The sequence below is a fragment of the Cynara cardunculus genome (genome assembly GCF_001531365.2).
Source record: "Cynara cardunculus var. scolymus isolate 2C chromosome LG 15, CcrdV1, whole genome shotgun sequence".
Classification (NCBI taxonomy): domain Eukaryota; kingdom Viridiplantae; phylum Streptophyta; class Magnoliopsida; order Asterales; family Asteraceae; genus Cynara; species Cynara cardunculus.
This window is the reverse complement of record NC_037542.1, coordinates 12284207-12309012: the sequence shown is the minus strand read 5'-3', so window position 1 is coordinate 12309012 and position 24806 is coordinate 12284207. Positions and strand designations below refer to the sequence as shown.

At 35.4% G+C, this 24806-nt stretch overlaps 1 protein-coding gene across 1 annotated transcript; it reads left to right on the top strand.

The window, feature by feature from the left end:
• Positions 1 to 4468: 4468 nt before the first annotated feature.
• LOC112528225 (callose synthase 7-like) lies at positions 4469 to 24677 on the top strand. Its single transcript, XM_025139198.1, has 42 exons — positions 4469 to 4969; positions 6845 to 6945; positions 7125 to 7237; positions 7341 to 7428; positions 7551 to 7661; positions 7801 to 7923; positions 9218 to 9307; positions 9468 to 9559; positions 9657 to 9795; positions 11249 to 11383; positions 11470 to 11546; positions 11637 to 11724; positions 12513 to 12635; positions 12734 to 12851; positions 13504 to 13835; positions 13915 to 13967; positions 14048 to 14108; positions 15035 to 15116; positions 15204 to 15253; positions 15329 to 15415; positions 15619 to 15716; positions 15857 to 15964; positions 16064 to 16145; positions 16252 to 16415; positions 16562 to 16685; positions 16822 to 16925; positions 17163 to 17265; positions 17334 to 17485; positions 19740 to 19849; positions 19934 to 20035; positions 20116 to 20184; positions 20293 to 20479; positions 20563 to 20674; positions 20812 to 20934; positions 21005 to 21123; positions 21279 to 21362; positions 21562 to 21674; positions 21740 to 21969; positions 22063 to 22860; positions 22935 to 22985; positions 23538 to 23723; positions 24374 to 24677. The coding sequence occupies exons 1-42, from the start codon at positions 4768 to 4770 to the stop codon at positions 24617 to 24619; spliced, it is 5730 nt and encodes a 1909-aa protein (XP_024994966.1). The 5' UTR covers positions 4469 to 4767; the 3' UTR covers positions 24620 to 24677.
• The last annotated feature ends 129 nt before the right edge of the window (positions 24678 to 24806 follow it).

The window sequence follows — 24806 nt, the reverse complement described above, 5'->3', positions numbered from 1 at the left end:
AATATTAATATTTTTATAGAATAATAAATATATTTAACAGTCATTTTTTTAATAAAATCTATACTATATTATAAAGTATTTGATAAAAATTCTTAAAAACTATTTTTTATGCATGAATTACTGTTTATTGATGCATGTTACTTAAAATTCAATATTACAAGTAAACTGTGTGTACAAGAGCTTAATGTTTGAAATCGTGTAACTAACTGCATATAAACATAATCAAATAGATGACAAACATTTCATTTTAAATATAAAAAATCTAAAATATAATTAGGATAATTATTGAGTTCTAACAAAATACTTAATTATTATCTTCATAAAAAAATTATTAAACCAAAAATGAATTAAAGAAAAATATACAAAAAAGAAGAAATTTTAAATAATTAGTCTGATACTCATATCAATATTCTTTTTCAAATTTTTATGATATTTTCATATTTATATTTTATTCAAAAATAAAAACATTATTGTTTTTTCAAAACCACATAAAATCGTATTATAACATCGATCGAGACAAAATAAAATAAAACAAAACATTAAAATCAAGATTTATCTCACTATATTATACGAATACCCTTTTAATTTATATAATTAACAGATTTGAAATTTTCACAAGTGGCACGATATATTAATGAAATATTAATCTTAAATCATATGGTGTGTGGTCATCAGATCTTCGAAGATTGCATGAAATAATTGTTTTTTCTTTTTATAATTTCATTTTGTAATATATTTTTTTGTCTTATTTACGATTGATTGTCTCATGTCGTTATTTTAGATGATCTCTAATCTAACTATTAAAAAAACATTAAATATAATGAATTAATTAATCGTTAAAAAAATTAAATTCAACATCTATACTGTATTATAACACATTTGACAATAACTCTTAAAAACTCTTCTTTATGCATGAAATACTGTGTGTTAATGTATATTACTTAAAATTTAAAATTACAAGTAAATTATGCGTAAATACAACTTATTAAAACTATATTTTTTGAATTCGTATAACTAACTGCAGATAAACATAATCAGATACAGGATAAACATCTCATTTTAAGTATATAAAAAATCTAAAATATAATTAAGATAATCATTGAGTTCTAACATAATCATTATCTTTGTAAAAAATATATTGTTAAGCCAAAAATAAATTACTTTGCTATTAGACCTAAATTAATATATAATAAAAATTTAAATTAAAAATTGTAAAAAAAAACGAGAACTTTAAAATAGTTAAGTTAATATTAATGTCGATATATTTTTTCAAATTTTTATGATATCTTTTCAATTTTATTTTTTATTTAAAAGTAAAAACATTACATTTATCAAAACCACATAAACCATATTCTATCAATAGAGACAAAAAATAAAACAAAATATTAAAATGAAGATGTATCTTGCTGCATTGTGTGAATACCCTTCTAGTATATATAGGGTTGGTTCACGTGAGACTGGTCTGTTTTCATGAAACAACATTTTTATACTTGAAACTTCACGATAAAATACTGTGAATGTAAGGAAAACCGAACATTCACAGCAAAACACTGTAAACATTTTGTTGTGAAGTGTAAAGTGTAAAAAATTGGAGGTGAGGCCTCGGCTCGTCATTTTTCTTTGTGTATGTGGCGTATTCTATGGACGAGGACTCCAATACCTCATAATTGCAAGCCCTCCTTTCATGTCCAACCCCCCCCGTACGGTGGACGAATCTTGCTGAATCATACTAGTTGCATGCTATTTATTTGCAATACTCACTTGTTAATGCAAATCTCATCGTGACATGCAATATACATCTCATGCATATGACAACATAATATCACATATGCATCATCGTCATCTTTCACATTATACACATACTCGAATATCATATTAATAATATCAAGTCATCATAATCTTTCTCATTATCATCATCTTTCATATAATGCATATACTTGAATATCATGTACATCAATACAATCAATTTATCAACATATAAACACATCATGCAAATATCATGGATGAAATACTTTGTAATAATCACATATATATCGCATAAAAATCACATAATGTACTCACCTTGAATTGTTAGCGTTCGATGAGTTGTTTTTCTCAAAATCCGCAACTTACATGATAATTCATACAATTCCTAAGCATCTTAGATAATCGTAACTAAATTGATCATTATTTTCCAACAATTTAAGCACGACTAGTTTTAACAATTTTTATTGACCAACCTCCAATACCATCATATCTTATGTTTCGTTCAAATATTTTCTTGAAATATTATTAACAATATGACGTTGTTATAATATTAATTGTTGCTCGTACATTTTATAAAAATGTGCAATACACTTCACATTTTTTTGAACAATAAGTGTTTTACCAAAATAACTAAACTAAATAGTTTGCAACATAAATAATGTTTTATGGCCAAAAAACGTATCGTTTAAAATTTGCAAGTGAATAACGGTGACAAAATGTTACACACATATAAATAACTGTCATTTCATAACTTTAAAGTTCAACATAATCAATACTCGAAATTATGTTTAGAATACCAATTTTTCAAGTATAGGGGCATTTCGGTAATCTTAAGAAGCTGAATATCAAATGTATAGCTTTAACCAATTCTCTAATTTAGAACATTTTTGGTACATTTCATAAGTCGAATATTAAAACTATGCTTAAAAGTTCAATCCCAAAGAATAGGGGTATTTTGGTAATTTTATTAAGCAATACTCAAAGTATTGTTAAAATACCGGTTCCCTAATTATGAGGTCATTTTGGCAATTTCATAAGGATGATAATCAAAATAAAGTTTAGATACTAATTCAAAATACGTAAATTATTGCTAAAATACCGATTTTCAAATACAGGGTCATTGTGTTAATTTTATAAAGATAATAATATAAAGACGAAGCTTATATACCAATCTCCAAGGTATAGGATTATTTCGGTAATTTTATAAAGCAAATACGTAAAGTATATTTAATATACCGATTTCCAAACATAGGGTTGTTTTGGTAATTTTATAAAAATAATAATATAAAAATGAAGCTTATAGACCAATCTCCAAGACATAAGATTATTTTGGTAAAATTTGGAAGCAAATACGCGAAGTATTGCTAAAATATCGATTTCCTATTTACAAGGTTATTTTAGTAACTGAAGGAGATAAATAATCGAAATAGGGTCAAAGTTTGCATTTTACAAAATCCAAATAAATTTGATGAAAACTTCATAAAATTATTACAGAGAAAATTGTATTTTTGAAACTCTAGGGGTTAAATGTTAATTTTTAAAACTTACGTATATAATGCATATTAATAACATCGATGCATAAAATGTAATAAAACTTGTGTTAGCTTACTGGTTAAGGCATTGGAGCCTCAAGCTAATGGCTAAATGGATGCTGTCAAATCCTAGACATGTCTGACCAAATCCAAATCCGCTTGCAATCCAAATAGGCAGTAGCTATGGCTGTACGTTTTGGAGCTTTTCAAAATCGAAAATGGCTTGTTTCTTGAGATTTTTTCTTCATTTTTATGTATCAAACCCTTGGTAATATTTTTACCAACATTTTGACATAAAGTACAAAATTTTTCGTCAAGAAATGAGTTTTTCAAAATTTGATTTAAAGTTTTGTTTTTAAAACTAAAACTCAACAACTTCAAAACATAAAAATCGAACCATGTAAACACAAGGTTTGATAGAGTACTTAAAAACGAAGTCATAGACATAAAAATAAAGAGATTTGGTTAAGAATCTCACCCAAAATCGGTGAAAAACCGAGATTTTTGATTCTCAAACTTCAAACTCAGATTTTCCTCTCAAAACTCAACAATTTTACTAGCTATTTGAATGGAAACGATCGTAAGTCAGTGCTCTACAATTTATATGTCAAGAGTTTTATCTTATTAGTTTAAGAAATCGGTCATATCACGAGTTTTAGGCTGTGAGATCGTTTTATACAAACAGACATATACTTTTGGCAAAACAAGCCCCTAATTATTGAAAAAGATGACGTTTGACTCCCTAAACTTTCTGACATTTACAACCAAACCCCTTCTAACATAATATATTACACTTTTGGTCAATAAAAAAACTAATTTTATTTTATTTTCCTTATTTTTATTTATTTAAAATTTTTATAATTATTATTTTTTAATTAATTAGATAAACATTTTAACATTTTAAATAAATTTAATAAAAAAATATTTAAAAACTCATGTAATATTATTTATATATTTAATTTTTTTGGGAATATTAGAGTAGAATTTTTTTTTTTGGGTTATACCGTTTTAAACATGCTCGTGAAAGAAAAGGAACGGTGGCGGGAATGGCAGAAAGCAGTCCACACAGGTATCTCGGACCTCCCTTTTGCCGTCGAAAGACACTCTTGCCGTTATCTGGAACTGATGCAGTGGCATCTTCGGTTCGATGAGATTGGAAACCGAAAAAGCAAAAAGCAAAACCCTAGTTGTTTTCCTTCTTTGGGTCCTTTGTTCAATTGCTTCTCCAGGGATGCAATCATTCGCTACTCCCATAAAGTTGAAATGCTTCCATTCTTTGCTTGCTATCGGAGAAACCCCTAAAAGCCGATTAATTCCTCCACATCAACAAGCAAAGGATCTCTACACACACTCTCTCTATATCTAAATTCCAAAATACAAATATGAATCTGGATTACACATTCTTCAGCAGCTTTCGTGACAGAGCAAGAGATAGTTCCCACAAATTTCAGGTGGAGATCAGGGGTGTTCACGGAGTTGGACGGTGGGGATGGCGAGTACGAGTGGGACCAAAGATGAGGTGGGTCCACCGAGGTCGTTGTCGAGGAGGATGACGAGGACTTCCACCATGTTTGATCCAAATGCTGATGGGGTTGACAGCGAGCTTGTCCCATCTTCCCTTGCCTCTATTGCTCCCATCCTTCGTGTTGCAAATGAGGTCGAGAAGGATAATGACAGAGTTGCTTATTTGTGTATGTTTTCCCAATACTCTATTTGCCTACTTCCTTCCTAAGATGCCAAATTTCTTTAAAAGAATTGGTGACTATATTGTTAAAAAACTAACAAGCTTTAGGCCTTCCAATCCATGGGCATGGCCTAAGGCGATGATTGTAACCTAAGGGACTTTGAACCATGCTTCACGAGACACCAAGTCTCATAAGTCCAACCTCTTGTGGTGACTATTGGTATCATAACACAGAAAAAGGAAGAATTTAGAGTTTTTAGGTTGGTTTTTGGTTGAGAATGCTAGGTTGGTTTAGAGTTGCAAATAAGTTATGTTCTAAGGGGCCGTTGACCAAACGCTTATATAAGCGCTTACCAAGTCAGATTACCTTAATGGATGAATATGACAAGGACCAAGAATCTTATCCAGTAAGAGCGAGTTAAGGACCGAGAATCTTACCCTGTAAGTGAGGGCGACGATTCTTACCACGGTTAACGCTTACAGGATAACTTGTTGCACACGATGCCGTTTTGGTGGACTAAAATCTTACCCAGTAAGTAAGTGATAATGTTGACATTTACCGGTAAGCGCTTACCAGGTAAGTGTTTGGCAAACGCCCCCTAAGTTCACAGTGATTGGGATTGCTTTGGTTATGAAGAATTTCGATTACTATATAGGAGGAAGTATGAACTTCTTTATGAGGAAGTCGAGAAAGATTTCATTAAAAGGAGAAAATGTGCACAAGTTGGTACAAAGAGTACTGCAACAGTAAAAGTACAAGAAAAAGGAAAATCGAATTAAAGAGATAAAAGAATGTCACCATCTTCTCCACAAAATTACACCAACACAAATAAGCCTGAAGCAACTTAGAAATAAAAAATAAAAAAAATCTAAAGATCTAAATTCTAAGCCAGAAAACTCCAGTGACGGGATCCACTTCCCCATAAATGAGAACTCAAACGGCAGAGGGCAGCAACGGCCAACTTCCAAACATATATGTTGAGAAAGTGAAGTGAAATGCCAATGAGGGAACAGGATGCGGAGGGAAAGGCACTGGGGGATGGCAAAAGAGGTACTTTGGCAAAAGAGGTACTGCCTATGAGGAGGGCTGTTGAGGTGCCAAAGGTGGAGATTCTGAAGGCAAGCAGGGGTGTGTGGAGATGGCAGGCAAAGGAAAGTTTACACTTTACAGAGGTGGTTGGAAAGTGGTGGGTACAGTGTGGCTGGAGCCTAGATAGGTTAATGGGAAGGGAAAAAGCGTTGATCTGGAAAGGAGGAGTAAGTATTGGAGGGATGAGGTCCTGATGGAGCAAAAGACATCTATGAAATTCTGAATTTGGAAAACACTACATTTGGATTTGCAAAAAGTTAAAAGTGTCAACTTTGTTGTGGGACGGAGGTAGTATATCTAAGCATACACTCAGATCTTGATGTGTAGCAATGATAGGATGGTCAAGGAACAAAAACCATATGGTTTGACCTTGATCTTCTACAAGTTGGTTTTCTCTGACCAGTCACCGTATTCTGTTTCTGAAGTAGGTGCCAATAACGTTAAAGGCTCAAATGATTGTGTGTTAGGGCAATGCCATTTCTTGAGTGCTTATGGTGGAAGGAGGATATGGTTTGTGGGGAACTGGAAAAATTTGAGTTAAAATGTGAATGAGAGATTATTGAAAAACCTCTACCTGCATCTGTAAACCTGTAAGAATTCAAGGCTTTTAGGTTCTAAATTGAAAGTTTCGTCTCATAAGTGTTATTTAATGATTTTATGCAATTGCAAATTATTAGTGACCTTCCTTTCTCTGTTAGGTCTAAGTGACTAATGTACAAGATGTTGGTTGTGCTTGCTAGCCACTCTACTGAATATCTCATAACCTTGCACATATTTAATTTATTGGATTAGGTCGGTTTCATGCATTTGAGAAGGCCCACAGGATGGATCCTAAATCTAGTGGACGTGGTGTCCGCCAATTCAAGACCTATCTGTTACATAGACTTCAGAAGGTGCACAGTACAAGTTTCATTGCCTTTTCTGTCTTGGCTGATTTAGTTTACCATATCCTACTAATTGCTTTTTTTCTGTCTGGGATGACAACGTCGTTTTAAGTTAACATGAAAGTATGTTCATGATATTAGATTTCTTAGAAACTCTTATGGAAGTATCAAATGTTCTTTTGTTACAGGAAGAAGAAAAGACAAGACCTCGATTAGCAAAAAATGACCCTAGGGAAATCCAGAAATACTACCAAAACTTCTACGAGAAGAATATCAAAGAGGGCCAATACACAAAGAAACCGTGAGGCTTGGTTTTAATTAATGACCTTTTGAATACATATGGAGATGTTACCTAATCTAATTACTTATTCATTTCGTTATTTAACTTTATGTTATCTCTTAAGTGAGGAGATGGCAAAGATCTATCAGATTGCGACGGTTTTGTATGATGTACTTAGGACGGTAGTACCTGCTGCAAAAGTTGAGGCTGAGGTATGATTGGTTTATCATGCACACACACACACACATATATATATATATATATATATTGAATTCTAGTTGCTATGCAAGTTCAATACCAAAGTATTTATGCCCTCATTTATGTGACATTGCAGACTCAACAATATGCAAAAGATGTAGAGGAAAACAGAGAACAATATGAACACTATAACATTCTTCCTTTATATGATGTTGGAAATAAACCAGCAATTATGGAGCTTCCTGAGGTTGTATTCAGATGGACATACATCTTATTTTCCTTTCTTTCATTCTCTTCTTCTCTTCCTTCCCTCCTCTTCATACACACACACACACACAAGTATGCATATATCCCTCTTATTTGTTTCATTCTTTATATGTTATTAGATCAAAGCAGCTCTTCGTGCAATTCGCAATATGGATAACCTTCCAGCTGTTAGAAGGGTAGGAGACAGAGACAAACCTGTTAATGATATTCTTGAGTGGTTGTCATCAGTTTTTGGATTTCAGGTAACTTGCACTTGATCCACTTTGTTCAACTTTTGAATATTTTATGGCTTTGTTGTGTTTCTTTATATTCTTTCCGTCTCACCCTTAATGATCCAGTGAAAAAGAGCACAATAAACTTTTTCGACCCATCTCTTTAATTTATCTGAAGTGATAGAAAACTCTAGTCCTGATAAATCCACTGACCATATTATAGCCTCAAAAGGTTTATGACTTGAAACTCATGCCGAAATTATTCGTCTTATACACAAACATGTGTGTGTAACTGTGTATATGTATGTATATATATTTGTGTGTATATGCTTATATATATGGTTTCATGGTATATGACACCTTTAGCCTAACTAGTGCACAAGTTTATGCCAAGCACCCCCTCTACATGAACCATTTAAATTTTGGGCCTAATGGCCATGACCCTCAAAGGAATTGGTAGTGCCTGAAGGGAATGAAACCTGAGGCCTCATGCACTTTGGACACAAGGCTGCAGAGGATTGACTGCCAGGCCAGTCCCTTGGGTTATTTGTCTTATATGTACTAGACACCATACTTGTCTGAAGCATGTATAGTTAGCAAACAGATTTAATGTTCCAAGAACAGATAAGAAGCTCCGGGTTATCTTTGCTTTCCTGTTAAGAACTCTGAAAATAGAGGACTTGATTTCTAAAATTAACTTCACATGAAACATGGGAAACATAAATCATCTGCTTATCAAATTATCTACCGGAAATTGAAAAAGATTAAAAGAAAGACCAAAAGAAATCCACCTTCTATTTTTATGTCAAGCAGTGGATAGATAAATGCCACTATAGCAATAGAAGCAAGATATGTTGTTAATATGATTACTTAACTGACATTCCCTTTTGAATTATTCCTCTTTCTGAATGGGTAGGGGGAGTTTTCTGTAGGCAATTATTGGGTATATGTAGAATGACCTTGCATTCGGTAATTTGAAAATTGACTTTCAGTACCGGACATGCCTTCTGAACTGTTGGGAATTCTAAAACATCCACAGTAATGTTACGAGTCCCAAGTTCAGGACATCCCTTTGTATTTGACTAGACATGTTTGCTCCACTAATGACATCTCGATGCTTCCTTCTATTTGTTGTACTTTCCTCACTGAAACCCATGCAAAAATTGCTTACTATGTTGTTTATTTGGACGGTCACAGTGATCAAATTTATGGTATGCAATGTAAATGTTAAATATGCTTCAGGATTGTGTTTCTAGCATTTAGCTTTGCAGATCTTGTTTACAAATCTGACTATGATTGAACTTTCTGCATCTCTGAAATGAAGAAAGGAAACGTTGCTAATCAACGGGAACACTTAGTACTGCTACTTGCAAATATTGATAGAAGGTCTACGGGTGTTGAAGATTATGGGCAGGTAAAGCTTCCACCATCTTATCAAAATAACTTGAACACGGAACTTCAATGTTTGTATCTGAAATTCATTCGCTCTTCTGCAGGTTGATACTCTATATTAGTCTTATTTACTATATTGTGTTTCAGAGATGCACTAATTACTGATAAGGAATTTTTGGCAGTTGGATAGCCATACCGTAAAGCATTTATTGGATAAAACTTTCAAGAACTATGTCTCATGGTGTCACTATCTGCACTGTACATCAATCCTTGAGTAAGTTGCTATCAAGATTGCATAGCATGTTTGGAGTCTTTTGAAGTGAGGATTTAATCTTTATTTCTAATCGTGTTCAATTTATTGTTTGTACAAGATCACGTGAGGTTCCACCTACTGCTGATACTGATAGTCAGCAGTTACAGCTTCTCTACATTGGACTCTATCTGCTTATCTGGGGTGAAGCTTCAAATATCCGGTTCATGCCTGAATGCATTTGCTATATTTTCCATAATGTATGTTTTCTCTTGAATTCCCACATTTTTAATCTTTGGTAATTCATGTCAGTCTCTTTATATGTTCTTACTTTGATTTGCTTTTAAATTCAATATCATCTTGCTTTTTGTCTTTGTTTAGAACATCAATTTTAGAGCTCCTGAATATCGTATAATACGTATATCTATTACAAACGTAGTTCATCTATCATGCCATGCTGGTCTGTCTTTTCTTACCTTCGTTTTCCCTTCGATAACAGACCTATTACCAGAAATTTTATTCCATTTATTTTTATTAACCTGAATATCCAACCCGCTATGCGAGCCGACTAATCCCACGGTGACCACCTGCTTTGCAGATAGCCCGGAGTCACCGCATTTAAACCTCCGTGGCCACAAGGGGATTTTTATTCCTCCTTGGATTTGAACCTGGGACCTCCTGGTACTTTTGACCTTTGGAGCCAAGCTCAAACCAATCAGGCACCACCCTCGTGGTTTTTTATTCCATTTCTTTATGCTAACATAATCAAGAAAAAGTATAACTTCTGTGATCAGGAAAAGAGATATAGGTGCAAAGCAACTTGGAGCCAAAGCAAGCTAATAACAAAATGGGAAAATAATCTAAGCCTGATATAACTAGGACCATCCTAATATCTCTTACTCTAATAAGCATAAATTTAAGACTGATTTGACTTCTAACATTCCTCTCGTTGGGAGATTGGAGCACACCTAACTTAACAATGAGAAACTAACTCAAAACTTGAGAATCTCTCCTTCCCATATCCCAATCATACTTGTATAGTGAACAAAATACTCGAGATCTGATCAAATCAAACTAAGAACAACAATAGAAGCAATGAACAGCAACATAAATGATAACAGGTCTGGTGAACAATGGAAAATTGAAGGGATAAGACGAAACAGGAACGTCTAGGAACAAAAACATCACTACAGTAGAAAAAAAATACAACAAACAGGAAGACCAGAAAAGATGGAGGGGGACAAAGCTGAAGAAAGAAATAGATTCCGAAAACAAAATTTTAGATTCAAGAATTGAACCCCACCTCAACAGTCAAAAGCATATCTCTTCTTTTGGCCTTGGCTCCTTCCTGTTTATCCATAACATGATCCCTCGTTTTGGCAAGAGTATATCCTATAATGTTGTAACTTTGTAAAACAGTTGAGTGACTCTTAAAATATTACACACAATAGAAATATATTTCAAGTACACATGCAAGTAATAATTGTTTTTCACTATCAAGGTGGGTGGAACAAACACAATAACAATAAAATGGTTTATGATGACTTGATTTCTTCTCTGCGGTGAGTTAATTGTTGAGAGCTTGCAATTTCATCGTATTTGTTATTAATATCATTTATTTTTAAAAGTGTAACTATATTTAGTTTATCTTTATGATGAGGCTACTTTGACCGGGGAATGACATTGACCATCTTCTTTTCATTTTAAAATCAGATGGCAAAGCAAATGCATGGAACTTTATTTGCCAATGTCCAACCTGTGAGTGGAGGCACATATCAAGCAGAACCACTTCATGAGGAAGCATTTTTGCATGATGTTGTGAAACCTGTTTATGAGGTTCTACGCAAGGTAATAACATCTAAGGTGCACCCACAGTTGTTCTAATTTGAAATGTTCTTCTGTAACAGAACAAATTATTTTCTAATTGTTGACAGGAAGCCAGAAGAAATCAAGGTGGCAAAACAAGTCATGCTTCATGGAGAAACTATGATGATCTTAATGAATATTTTTGGTAATTCTTTTAATCATAAAATTGACATTTGTGCTACAATTGTTTCACCCTTTACTAATACACCAACCTTTTTAATTCCCTCTCTTTCAGGTCTGACAAATGCTTTAAGTTAGGCTGGCCAATGGACCCCAAGTCTGACTTTTTTGTTCACTCCGATGAATCATCGCGGACTCATGCAGTATGTGTAGATTTGTGCAACTTTAAAGCTAGTATTCACCAAAGAAATGCTTGGATTAAGTAATCGGCAAAACAAATGTCAGTTGTAATCTAGGATCAAGTACATTTCCAAATGTAGTAGGAAATTGATATGCCTTCTCTGTTGGATTTGCAACGGATGCTCTAATTTCATTTTCACCTTTAGGTTTCAGTATGCCACCTTTGGTGGACTGACTACAAATTACGAATAAGAAACTTGCATCAATTGGGAGTCTTAACCCCTCCCCCCTAATGCTTATAAAAAATTTGCAACATTTAACCTGACAGTTTGTAGGAATTATGATACTTCATACATACATGAATGTGGTATGATGTCCCTTGAAACGTAGTTTGTAGTATAGAGTTTTTGTCGACGTGATTTATCTCAGCAATAAGTTACCAAAAATGGTAACCAGTTATAACTTTTAGCATGCCTTATGAGTTCAATATAGTTTTTCTTCTCCTTGTAATTATCTGCACATGGATTAGGTGACTTATGCTTATTTGACAGTCCATGGCTTGTAGAATACAATAACGAGAAGATCCATACAGGCAGTTCTCTGTAAATTCTAATTCCATATTTGGTAAATACCATGACGATAAATACGATTTTAGAACTTCAAGAACATGATGCATTTTTCATGTTGTTTAACATTACATATGTGAATATCTAATTATTGAAGTTAGATATCTATGGTTTATAAGGACTCTATTTTTTTGTTCTAGTGTGCAATTGTTGATTGGCAGTAAGAACTTGACATGTAATTGCAGGGGCGCAACCAAGTAGTATCTGGAAAGAAGAAACCTAAAACAAACTTTGTTGAAGTGCGCACATTTTTGCACCTTTACAGGAGTTTTGATCGGATGTGGATATTCCTTATATTGGTCTTTCAGGTATATTAATATATAAATAGAATCATAGAACCATGCAGTTGGTTGATGATTACTTTATTTGGATTGGTAGCATTTCAAGGTTTCTATTCTATTTGCAGGCTATGGTAATTCTTGCATGGCATGAAGACGGATCGATTTTTGGAATATTTGATGAGGATGTCATTAAAAATATCTTAAGCATATTCATTACTTATGCTGTACTCAACTTTATTCAAGGTACATACAGCACCTTTTTTCATTAATTTTATTTCCCATTTACAAATGGAGCCACTTAGCCCACATATGGGTAAATGTTATATTTTGCTTTTGTCTCAGTTCCCTGTCTGTCTATGAACTTCATAGATTTTGTTTAAGCAACACTAGCAATTTCTGACATTTTACATTCACATATCTGTAGCTGCACAATCTTATTAACTCTTTCTACTTAATAAGGATCCGTCATCACTGTTGGACTGCTGAGCATTATAGTTCCCATTGTCTAAAGTGATGGAAACTGTCACCTTTCTACTTTTTATCAACAGTCCAATTCTTAACCTCGTGTACACCAACTCCTTAGTTTTGGCAATCTCTGACCCCAATTTAATTGCATTTCAAATATCTTACGGACATCCCCAAATCTTGCTGGTTTAGATTTTATTTGTGGCGATAACCGGGTATATCTACTATACGACCATTGACTAAAACATGACCGAAATTTATGAGATGATAAAATATGGCAAAAGCTATACTGAAAAAGGATAGGGAAAAGACAACTATGACAACGGTTGTAGTAACTAGTAAACATATGAAATGGTTCGAAATGCTCAAACATGATTCCTTCATAACTGTATGTCGGTCTGCGGCTAAGTTTTATTGTTTCTTCCTGCAGCTACTCTAGATATAATCCTTAGTTTCAGTGCGTGGAGGAGCTTGAAACCTACCCAGATTCTTCGCTACCTTTTCAAATTTATTATAGCTGCCTTTTGGGTTGTCATACTGCCTGTTTGTTATTCAAGATCTGTTCCGAATCCAACTGGACTTGTGAGGTTTTTCAGTACTCTGGGAGGAAATTGGAGGGAGCAATCCCTTTATAACTATCTTATAGCAATTTACTTGATACCCAACATACTGGCTGCCTTGCTGTTTCTGCTTCCACCTGTAAGGAGATCCATGGAACGCTCGAATTGGCGTATAGTCACTCTTCTTATGTGGTGGGCTCAGGCAAGCTCCTTTACTTGTCATTAGTTTGTATTGATATTATATGCTTCTTGTTCTATTCTTAAGTTCGCAAAAATCTCAGCCAAAACTCTATGTTGGAAGAGGCATGCATGAGGACATCTTTTCTCTTTTCAAGTAAGGATAACACAGTTTATTGATGATATGATACATTATCTGAATTTTCTTTTTTCTTAAGTTATTACTCTTGATCCTAGGTATACACTATTTTGGATAATGCTGCTTATAAGCAAGTTTGCGTTCAGCTACTATGTGGAGGTAGTTTTTGCTCCTATCATGCTGTTACAGAAAATCTCAAATTTATTTCTAATATGAGCCAGCTGCTGGGGTTTGTATATTATCGTCTTTATGCATGTGGCAATTATTCACCATTAGACGAAGTTCATTAACTACTGAACACCAAAATGCCAAATTCATTTTCAAGCTCAGTGAAGTAGACTACACCATGGATTACATAAAATATTACCTATAGGACCAACAAGCCCTCATAGGGGATTAGCCAAGAAGGCCTATAACCTGGTCTACAGATCAAACCCAGACTAGCTTATTTGTAGGAGAGTTGCAAAAACTACCAACCACGCTCTCACAAACAATGATAATCAACCTCAATATGTTTTATATGCTCAGCAAAAATCTCGTTGGGCGGAGATATGCATAGTCGGCTCATTGTCGAATTACATCTATATCAAACGTGAACAAATCACCTAAATCCTATATAAAATACATACATGACCTCACAAGCTGGATGTGTCATTGTGAGATACTCAGATTTGGCATGAGAGAAACTTGCTATTTTTCCACATCATAAGATCTCCCCAGAAGAAGACTAGTCATAGATTCGTACCGAGTGGGAATATTGATTAATATACACTCTTCAACATGAATCATGGTGTCCCTAGTTTGGTTCATTGTAATTTCCCTGCTAAATCTGCATGATAGAAAGTTCATGGAGAACTCGGACTATGAGTTAAAGTTGGAGAGGGGTTCTTCTGCTTTGCAAGGGTGGGATGCCTTCTGTGATCATCAGGGACTCTTTAATGTTAAATTGGGCACTGAGGTCACAATTACTACTACTGAGGTTTTTAAATGGACTTGAGATGCAGTATTGAAAGTTTCTCTAGTTATGCAAGCTATATCATTGCCATACATATAGTTCATGCTAAAATATACATTTTTCATTGTAGATATTGCCATTGGTCTCACCCACGAAGTTAATCATGGACATGTCTGTTAGCAGCTATGAGTGGCACGAATTCTTTCCCAATGGTAAAATCTTAAATTTTACTAATCTTTGCTTGATTGTGAATCTTTGAGATTCAGATCTGATTTCATATTTATTTGAGCATTTTGTAGTGACCCATAATATTGGCGTTGTTATTGCTATTTGGGCTCCAATTGTCTTGGTGAGTGTTCTTCAAAATAAATTATTTTGCATTTATGTGGCATATTAAGCATATCTAATGTAATTGTTGTCATAGGTCTATTTCATGGACACACAAATTTGGTACGCAATATATGCTACTATTATTGGTGGAATCTATGGGGCCTTCAGCCACTTGGGTGAGGTTAGTACATGTGTTTCTCTAATTTATTTTGAACTTTTAGGAATGAAGATGTCATGGATCAATGGGTCATAAAACTGATGAATCCTTCATTTTACAATAAACTATTGATCACATAGAACTATTATCGATGAGCAATTATGATCCAAATCCTCTGGTAACATGAATTTTCTCTTGACATCATAATTCTGCTATTTCGCCATTAGATTCGGACACTTGGGATGCTACGCTCGCGATTTGAGTCGGTTCCTTCAGCTTTCTATGAGCGCCTTGTGCCAATGCAGAAAGAACCTAGAAGAGAACAGCTGGTAGTGCTTAACTTCATTTTCTTTTATGATAAGCTTAACAAGGACAGAAACTCCGTAATACCATTTGGTTATATAAATGGAGCCATTTCTGCTACCAGTCTACATGTGATGTTGTGTCTGTTTACTAAGATGAAAGTGCTCTACAGGAAGATGACTCATTGGTGAGAAAGAACATAGCAAAATTTTCGCAGGTGTGGAATGAATTCATATTTTCAATGAGGATGGAAGACTTGATCAGCGACAGGTTGAAGCTGCTTCTTATCTCACACAGTTTTTGTTCGTAATCTAAGGAATCAAATTGAAAGTTAAGATTTTGTTGACACCCTTCATTTTCGTTTTCAAGCGAGAGAGATCTACTTCTTGTACCATATACTACAAGCGATGTCCCAGTGGTCCAGTGGCCACCATTCCTGCTCGCTAGTAAGGTACGAATCCTCTATGCCTCAAAGTCCTTTTTTATTGCTGTTATTTTTAATTGATTTCTGAAATCAAATGTCGATCATGTATTTGACTTCTTAACACTTATTTAAGATCCCAATCGCATTAGACATGGCCAAAGATTTTAAAGGAAAGGAAGATGCAGACTTATTCAGGAAGATCACTACCGATGATTATATGCGTTCAGCAGTTATAGAGTGCTACCAAACACTGAAGGAAATATTATTTGGCCTTCTGGATGATGAACGGGATAGTATGTAAGGCCTGCACTCATGTGGTCAATTGCTCTTGGCATCTTGATTCTAATGCAGATATTTACCTACAAGTTAGGAAGGCTGTTTCCCTTTTCTTTTTCTTTCATTGAAATAATCTCTTGACAAGTTGTCTCTTGCTCTTTTTACAGGATCTTATCGCACATATGCCATGAAATAGAAACTAGCATTGAACAGCGAACGTTTTTGAGTAAATTTCGCATGAGTGAATTGCCTTCGCTCAATGATAAGTTGGAGAAATTCTTAGAACATCTTGTAAGAAGCATTTCCTTTAATTTGTGGGTTATTACCCCGTATCATTCTTATCACTTAAATTCTTTTAATGTTTCTTAATATTTCCTGTCTTTCCGCTTTAGACTATTTTCTGATTATTTCATTGGGTATCTGCCAGCAAGCAGACAATGTTGATGCTGAGAAATACGCATCCCAAATCATCAATGTCCTTCAGGATATTATGGAGATTATCACTCAAGATGTTATGAACAACGGGCATGAGTAAGTCTTTTAGTTTTTAAACAACCAGCAAACTGATACACCGATGTCTCTAAAGAGATTTGAACTCACAATCTAAGAGTTGTAAGATCCATTGATGCCATTTGGCCAAAAGCGACTTGGTAGGGCAGTAGTAAGGTGTAACTCACAGCCATTTTATGAGAGTTTGCTTATTAGCAGCCTCTTCGTGTGAATTTTAAGTATTCTGTTATAAAATTCTTCACGTGTCCCTTTTTGTAGAATACTTGAAAGAGCCCACTCTCATCATCAGGATAATGACAAAAAGGAAAGATTTGAAAGAATCAATTTCCGACTAACTCAAATCAGATCTTGGAAGGAAAAGGTATCATCTGGCACTCATGATTTTGTTCTTATTGTTCCTTTTACTAATTTTTTAATTTGTGTTTGTAGGTGGTGAGGCTTCGTTTGCTTCTGACTGTTAAGGAATCTGCAATTAACGTCCCCACAAATTTGGAAGCACGTCGGCGTATCACCTTCTTTGCGAACTCCTTATATATGAGGATGCCAAATGCTCCAGTGGTCCGTAATATGCTCTCATTTAGGTCAGTTTAATTTTCAGAGGTTCACTTATTTCACTTGTGAATGCCCTGTATTATTGTCCTTAAAATTAGTTTTTCTTTGGGAATAACCCTTAACTACTGTTTGTGGTTTCTCTACTGATATATATTTCACATAGTGATATCATATTATTCTTTTTCATATCTTTAGCTTATATGATTGATATATCCTATCTTTTATAAAGGGGGAAAATAGAAGGAAAGGTATACAACCCAAGAATGGGAGCAGCATAGAGGTGCTAGACTATAATGCTTCCATTTAACAATAACAAAACCCGGGTGTGTCCTTGGTACATAGATGACAGATCATGGACTATAACGCTTCTATAAAGAATTCAAAGATCCTTATCTCCTGTTGCACCCTTAATACACGTTAGGCTGCATCCGATGACTAGGAGGGAGAACATGAATCAACCACCACACTCAAAAGCAAAACTACGCCTAGTGATTATGACCTTAAGAGATGCGTTTCACTTTACCAACTACTGTCCTGCACATCTTTCCTTGATCATTGATGAGCTCGTAATTGCCTGATAAACTTTGGGAGCATAGTACATATGCACTCTGGTTGTCAAGCACACAATTCTCAGCCAAGATATAATGGGTGTACTTCCATTGACACAAGCAAACTACCTTGTGGGACCTAGCCATATTGATCTATAACAAAATACTTCGGGCTCCCCATGTCTGAAACTCCCATTTCTGAGCTGCAATCCCCCTCCAAAGGATCCTTGATTCACGTAGTATCATCAAACACAATGTTTGAATAATCTGTCTGCAATGTCTTTGTAAGAAGCAAACTAAGTAATTGTAGTCTCTTAGGAGCATGACGAAACCAATAAAACCAACCAAAAGAGCTTGCCTAAGACCACATAAATACCTTGTTGGTGGACAAACCTTGGAGGCCTCTTCTTAAACCTCGAAACCATAAGGCTGATCCACATACACCTCCTACTCATAGATGTGCTTTAGAAATGTGTTCGTGTTACAGAAACATCTTATGTACTCCTCAAGATAGAGCCATAGAGGTAAGGTGTGTGTACATCTTACCCTCCCCAAATCCTACTCCGCCTGGGACTCACTGGGTTTGTTTTTTCTTAGCCGTTTGGCTAATAGACTTGCCATAAGCCTCCTCATGAGTGATAGCAGCCTTTAGCTTCCAATCTTCCTTACAACCTAGTAAGAGATCCATCATTGAGCTTTATAGCTCACCTCCTTGATCAACAAGGTCTTTGTTCAATCTAAGAGCAAAATTTGCCTCATGCATGGCTTTAATTCATGTCGGATTTGAGCTCAAACCTTAAAAATGTTATGATATACGATAACTATCCCTATCTAGAATAACTAACAATGACACAAAGGTTACTGGGCATAAAAATATGATGGGAAACGAGATATCAGAACTCTACAGACTAAGGGGCCATTTACCTAATGCTTACTTGGTAAGCGCTTACCGGATCACTTACCTTTACCAAATGTACATGACAAGGACCCAAAATCTAGCCGGTAAGAGCGATGGTAAGGACCAAGAGCCTTACCCGGTAAGTGAGGGTGACGGCTCTTACCTAGTTAGCGCTTACTGGATAAAATTGTTGCATACGATGCCGTTTTGACTGACTAGAACCTTACCCGGTTATGTAAATGAAAGTGTAGACTCTCAATGGTAAGTGCTTACCGGGTAAGCGTTAGTTAAACGGTCCCTAACTGGCATAAGTGATTTTTTTAATTACCTATGGACTATGTTATATGATGCCTTTGACCCAACTAGTCCACTGGTGAATGCAAAACTTCCCTTTGCGTGGATGGACAAACTTTAGGCTCTTCGAGCCAGTGGACATTGCCGCTAAGGAGTTGATAGCACCTGTGAGATTCAAACATGAAACCTCTTAAACCAAGGTCTGAAGCTGTATACATTAGGTCAACAACCTTGGGATTAGCATTAATGTGATTTTCCTTTTACTTTTAAGTAATGGGAAAATTGATAAACTGAGGGTAGCATAAAAAGATAGAAGGGTTGAAACATGGGATACTAAGTTACATGTTTGTCTTATCTAAGCAGTCAAACATGACTGGAGATCAGGGGAAAATTGAATCTTATTGAAGTCTGAAGTTTTCTGTCTGCTCATTAAGATTCTCTCTATGCTTTTCTCTTAGTATTGCCATAAGATATGCAATTTGCTTGCATTTAGCACATATGAACACTTGATATGACAACTGGGGTTGCTTCTGTAAACTTCAGTGTTTTGACTCCATATTACAAAGAAGATGTTCTATATTCCGAAGAGGAGCTTCATCTTGAAAATGAGGATGGAATTTCAATTTTATTTTACCTTCAGAAGATCTATCCAGGTGACTGTTGATTTCAGTTTTGACTGTTGTCCTATTTATCTAGTATCAAAGACCGTTAATTTTTTATTCTATATGCAAAACCAGATGAATGGAAAAATTTTGAACAGCGGACTAAAGGTAGCCAAGACAACACAGAAGCCACGCGTCAATGGGTTTCTTACAGGGGGCAGACGCTTTCCAGAACAGGTTTTTCCATTTGCATGCTAGTTCATCCTGTAAGTTATATTATATATTTTTAGAGGCTTATTCACTAAAGTTTGTCTCAGTGAGAGGGATGATGTACTACAAGGAAGCTCTTGAACTTCAATGCTTCCTAGACTATGCAAAAGACGATGGTTAGTGTGATTTGTTGCCCCAACAGACAGGGTCACATCTTACAGTTATCAGTTTCAGTATCATTTTCTCTTAAATAATTATTAGCTAACCACCTCTTTTCTTCACAGAGATTTTTACTGGATTCCGGACTCTTAATATGAATAAACCCCACATGGATCTCAAAGCACGATCAAGTGCAATGGCAGATTTGAAATTCACCTATGTCGTCTCTTGCCAGGTTTATGGTGCTCAAAAGAAATCTAGTGATGAGAGAGATCAAAGTTGCTATGTTAACATCTTGAATCTCATGCTGACGTAAGTGTTTTTTGATGGATTTCTGATTGTATGTCAATTAGAAATTTGCAATTATATTTCCTAATCATATTTTGAACTTTCAGATATCCTTCTTTACGAGTTGCATATATAGATGAGAGAGAGGCTACCGTTGATGGTAGATCTCAGAAGGTTTACTACTCTGTTCTAGTCAAGGGTGGGGATCATTTAGACGAGGTAATAACAATTCAAATGCAGAAGAACGATCACTTAAAATAACAAACTGATGATGGATATAGTTCTTTTTTGTATCATTGTTGTTATTATAGTACTAGTGGTAGCTTAACTATTACCATGACTTATTGGCATGTTAGGAAATATACCGTATCAAGCTTCCAGGTCCTCCTACAGAAATTGGTGAAGGAAAACCTGAAAACCAAAATCATGCGATAATTTTTACTCGTGGAGAAGCACTCCAGACCATTGACATGAATCAGGTAATTCCAAAAGCTTACCCTATTTTTGTCTTTCAGAAGCATTATCCAACATCTTACTATGTATGCATAGGACAATTACTTTGAGGAAGCATTTAAAATGCGAAATGTATTGGAGGAATTTCATAAAGATCATCATGGCCAACGTAGACCAACAATATTGGGTTTGAGAGAACATATTTTCACTGGAAGGTCAGTATTGATTTCATCTCAATTTATTATTTATCTTGAAAGCCTTTGAACTTGGGAGGTGGTGGCCATGGGGTTGGCTAGGGGGGTTTTCTTTTTTTCAATGAGAATGAATGGATGGTTATACTAATTTCTTCACGCATTTCAACTCTTGCCAGTGTATCATCCCTAGCTTGGTTCATGTCCAATCAGGAGACAAGTTTTGTAACGATCGGCCAAAGGGTTTTGGCAGACCCTCTGAGGTATGATCTTAATATGCTGTGCCCAGTTCTGTTAACATGATAATGACACTCGCATGTTTGTCTTGAAGAGCTACAATGTATATATGATAATATCGACCTCTGTTTTTTTATTTTCTTAATGGGTGATTGTCCTTAAAAATTTGACTTCTACGTCGTCATGATTTGAATTTCTTAACATTAGAGTCACTATACTTCACAGGGTGCGCTTCCATTACGGTCATCCTGATATATTTGATAGACTGTTCCACATAACAAGGGGTGGCGTAAGTAAAGCTTCAAGAACCATCAATTTGAGCGAGGATATATTTTCAGGTAAACTTGCTCATCCTTCAAAAGTTCATGCTTGATTCATTGTTAATTATAAAACGTCTTTCCAGGTTACAATTCAACTCTACGTGGGGGTTACGTTACACATCATGAATATATCCAAGTGGGCAAAGGCCGTGATGTTGGTATGAATCAGATATCCCTTTTTGAGGCCAAGGTTGCAAACGGAAATGGCGAACAAACACTTAGCCGTGACGTATACCGACTTGGTCGCCGTTTTGATTTTTATAGGATGTTCTCATTCTACTTCACCACAGTTGGTTTCTACTTTAGCAGCATGGTATAATGGCAAATCAAGCACTTCTATCTACTTATAGCTTTTACATTATTACTTGCATTAAATAACTTCGTATTCCTTTTTCTTGTTACCCAGGTTACTGTGCTTGTCGTTTATGTCTTTTTATATGGACGTATGTATATGGTTTTGAGTGGGTTGGAAAAGAGAATCATAGAAGATGCAACTATTAGTAGCAACAAGGCGCTAGAAGAGGCTTTGGCAACCCAATCCGTCTTTCAGCTGGGATTACTTTTGGTGCTTCCTATGGTTATGGAAATCGGGCTAGAAAGAGGATTTCGTACTGCATTGGGCGACTTTATCATAATGCAACTCCAACTGGCTTCTGTATTTTTCACTTTCCAGCTTGGAACCAAAGCACATTACTATGGAAGAACAATTTTACATGGAGGTTCCAAATATCGAGCTACTGGTCGTGGTTTTGTCGTCTTCCATGCAAAATTTGCTGAGAATTACAGGTTGTATTCACGTAGTCACTTTGTGAAAGGCTTGGAGCTGGCTATACTACTGGTTATTTATCAAGTCTATGGGGACTCGTACCGCAGTTCAAATCTATACTTGTTCATCACTTTCTCAATATGGTTYYTGGTWTSYTCRTGGYTGTTTGCTCCSTTYGTKTTCAATCCTTCSGGWTTYGAYTGGCAGAAGACGGTKGAGGATTGGACKGATTGGAAGMGGTGGATGGGKAATCGTGGCGGCATYGGKATTGCACAARATAAAAGTTGGGAATCATGGTGGGATGCAGAACAGCAGCACCTCAAGTACACAAACATAAGAGGCCGAATTCTTGAAATTATACTTGCATTTCGCTTCTTCATTTACCAGTATGGACTTGTCTATCATCTTAACATTGCACGTGGCAGCACAAGTATACTGGTTTGTTTCTTCCTTAGCGCTCGTTTGTTTTGTGTATTCTGCAACCTGTTCTCATCGATTCTTTCCTCTGTCAGGTTTATGGGCTTTCATGGTTAGTCATGATAACTGCTCTTCTAGCCTTGAAGGTAAGAGTGACTTGGTTCTTTACGTGTACAATGCTATAAATCATAATTATAAAATTTTGATCAAGTGAAATGCAACTACATATCATCGCTTGTTGTTGGTATATTTGAAGGAGTCCATTTAATACAAGTGTAAAGCCTTATTCCTTCCTTCCTAAAATAAGTGCCCACTTTTGAGAAATAAGTGCATACTTTCCCATTCTACCCTTAATTATGAGTTGGAGAAATTAATTACTTTCTCCATTATTAAAGGTAAAACTGTCATCTAGTTCATTGAAGTTAATAATTACACTTTTCAAAACTGTGCCTTTTTCATGTAGGATATACTGGGTTTGTTTGGTTTCCTGTTGGTTTTATTGCTTATGCTTAATTTACTCATCATTTCGTTCAGTCAAGTTTCAGTTGTGGATTATGGATTGAATTACATATAGACAATTGCCACTTCTTATCGGGTTATAGCCATTGAAGGCAATTTTTTGGTACAAAAAAAGATCAGATTGGTCATCTATGGTTCCTGAAAATCTGACGATATGGTGTATAATCTTCTTTTGTCAGCTGGTATCAATGGGCAGACGAAGATTTGGCACAGACTTTCAACTCATGTTCAGGATCTTAAAAGCGCTTCTCTTCCTTGGCTTCCTTTCAATCATGACGGTCTTATTTGTTGTATGTGGCTTAACCATCAGCGACATATTTGCTGCATTCCTTGCATTTTTGCCAACAGGATGGGCATTCATGCTGGTAAGTGTCTACATTACTATGCCACACTATTGAACTACACAAAGTAGCCTTTGGCCCAATACTACTCTTACTATGAGTTCAATTCTCTTTACAAACATCAATTAATCAATATATGTGAATGTTTCAAAAAAATAAAGCACGAGTCAAACTAGAATTATGGCCGTCCAATTTTCACAAGCCGGGTTGTTCTACTCCCTTGGGGTAGAAGACAGGTCTCCATACTCACCCCCCAACCCAGAGTGGACCCACTATGGTACATACGGTATATTCCTTGAAACTACAATAATAACGCAAGTTTCCCTTGGTAGAGTTTCTTTACAAGGTCTTTTCTTCTCGTCCAAGTGTGGGTTCGAATCTCATTTGTATCATTTTCTTAGTTTTTAACTTTTAATTTCAGGTTTATTATGTTTCTGAAAAAATTATGGATAAAAGATTCGAACACTGACATACAACAAGCAAGGAACTAACCAACAAACTGATTAGCTTCAATTTTTTATAGTCAAATTGTGCTAAAACTTGAAAAAACTTCTAGGTCTCTCTCTGCCCAGACCCCACCTCCAGGTGGGAAATACTGGGCTTGTTTCTTTTGGTTTTTGAAACTAGAATTATGGAATGATACTAATTTGAGTTGGTTTTGTGGAACTGTGAAGATCGGACAAGCGTGCAGGCCCTGTGTAAAAGGCATAGGATTTTGGGATTCGATAATGGAGTTGGGACGTGCATATGAATGTGTGATGGGATTGGTTATATTCATGCCCATCGTTATATTGTCATGGTTCCCTTTCGTATCGGAGTTTCAGACGAGGCTGCTATTCAACCAAGCATTCAGCAGAGGTCTCCAGATTTCTATGATTCTTGCTGGAAATAAGGACAAGGACAAGCCTCAGACTACTTGATAGCTTGTAAAAGTAACCCAAAGGGAGTTTTGAATTTTTAGAATGCTTCAATCCCAGATTTCAGTTCTACATATGTTTTTTTATTTATTTACTAATATTATTATATGTTTTTTCAGATTCTGAATTCTTTTTTACAGTAAAATTGTAATTATGAACTTAAATAGAAAAATGTTCTTCGCTCTTCCTC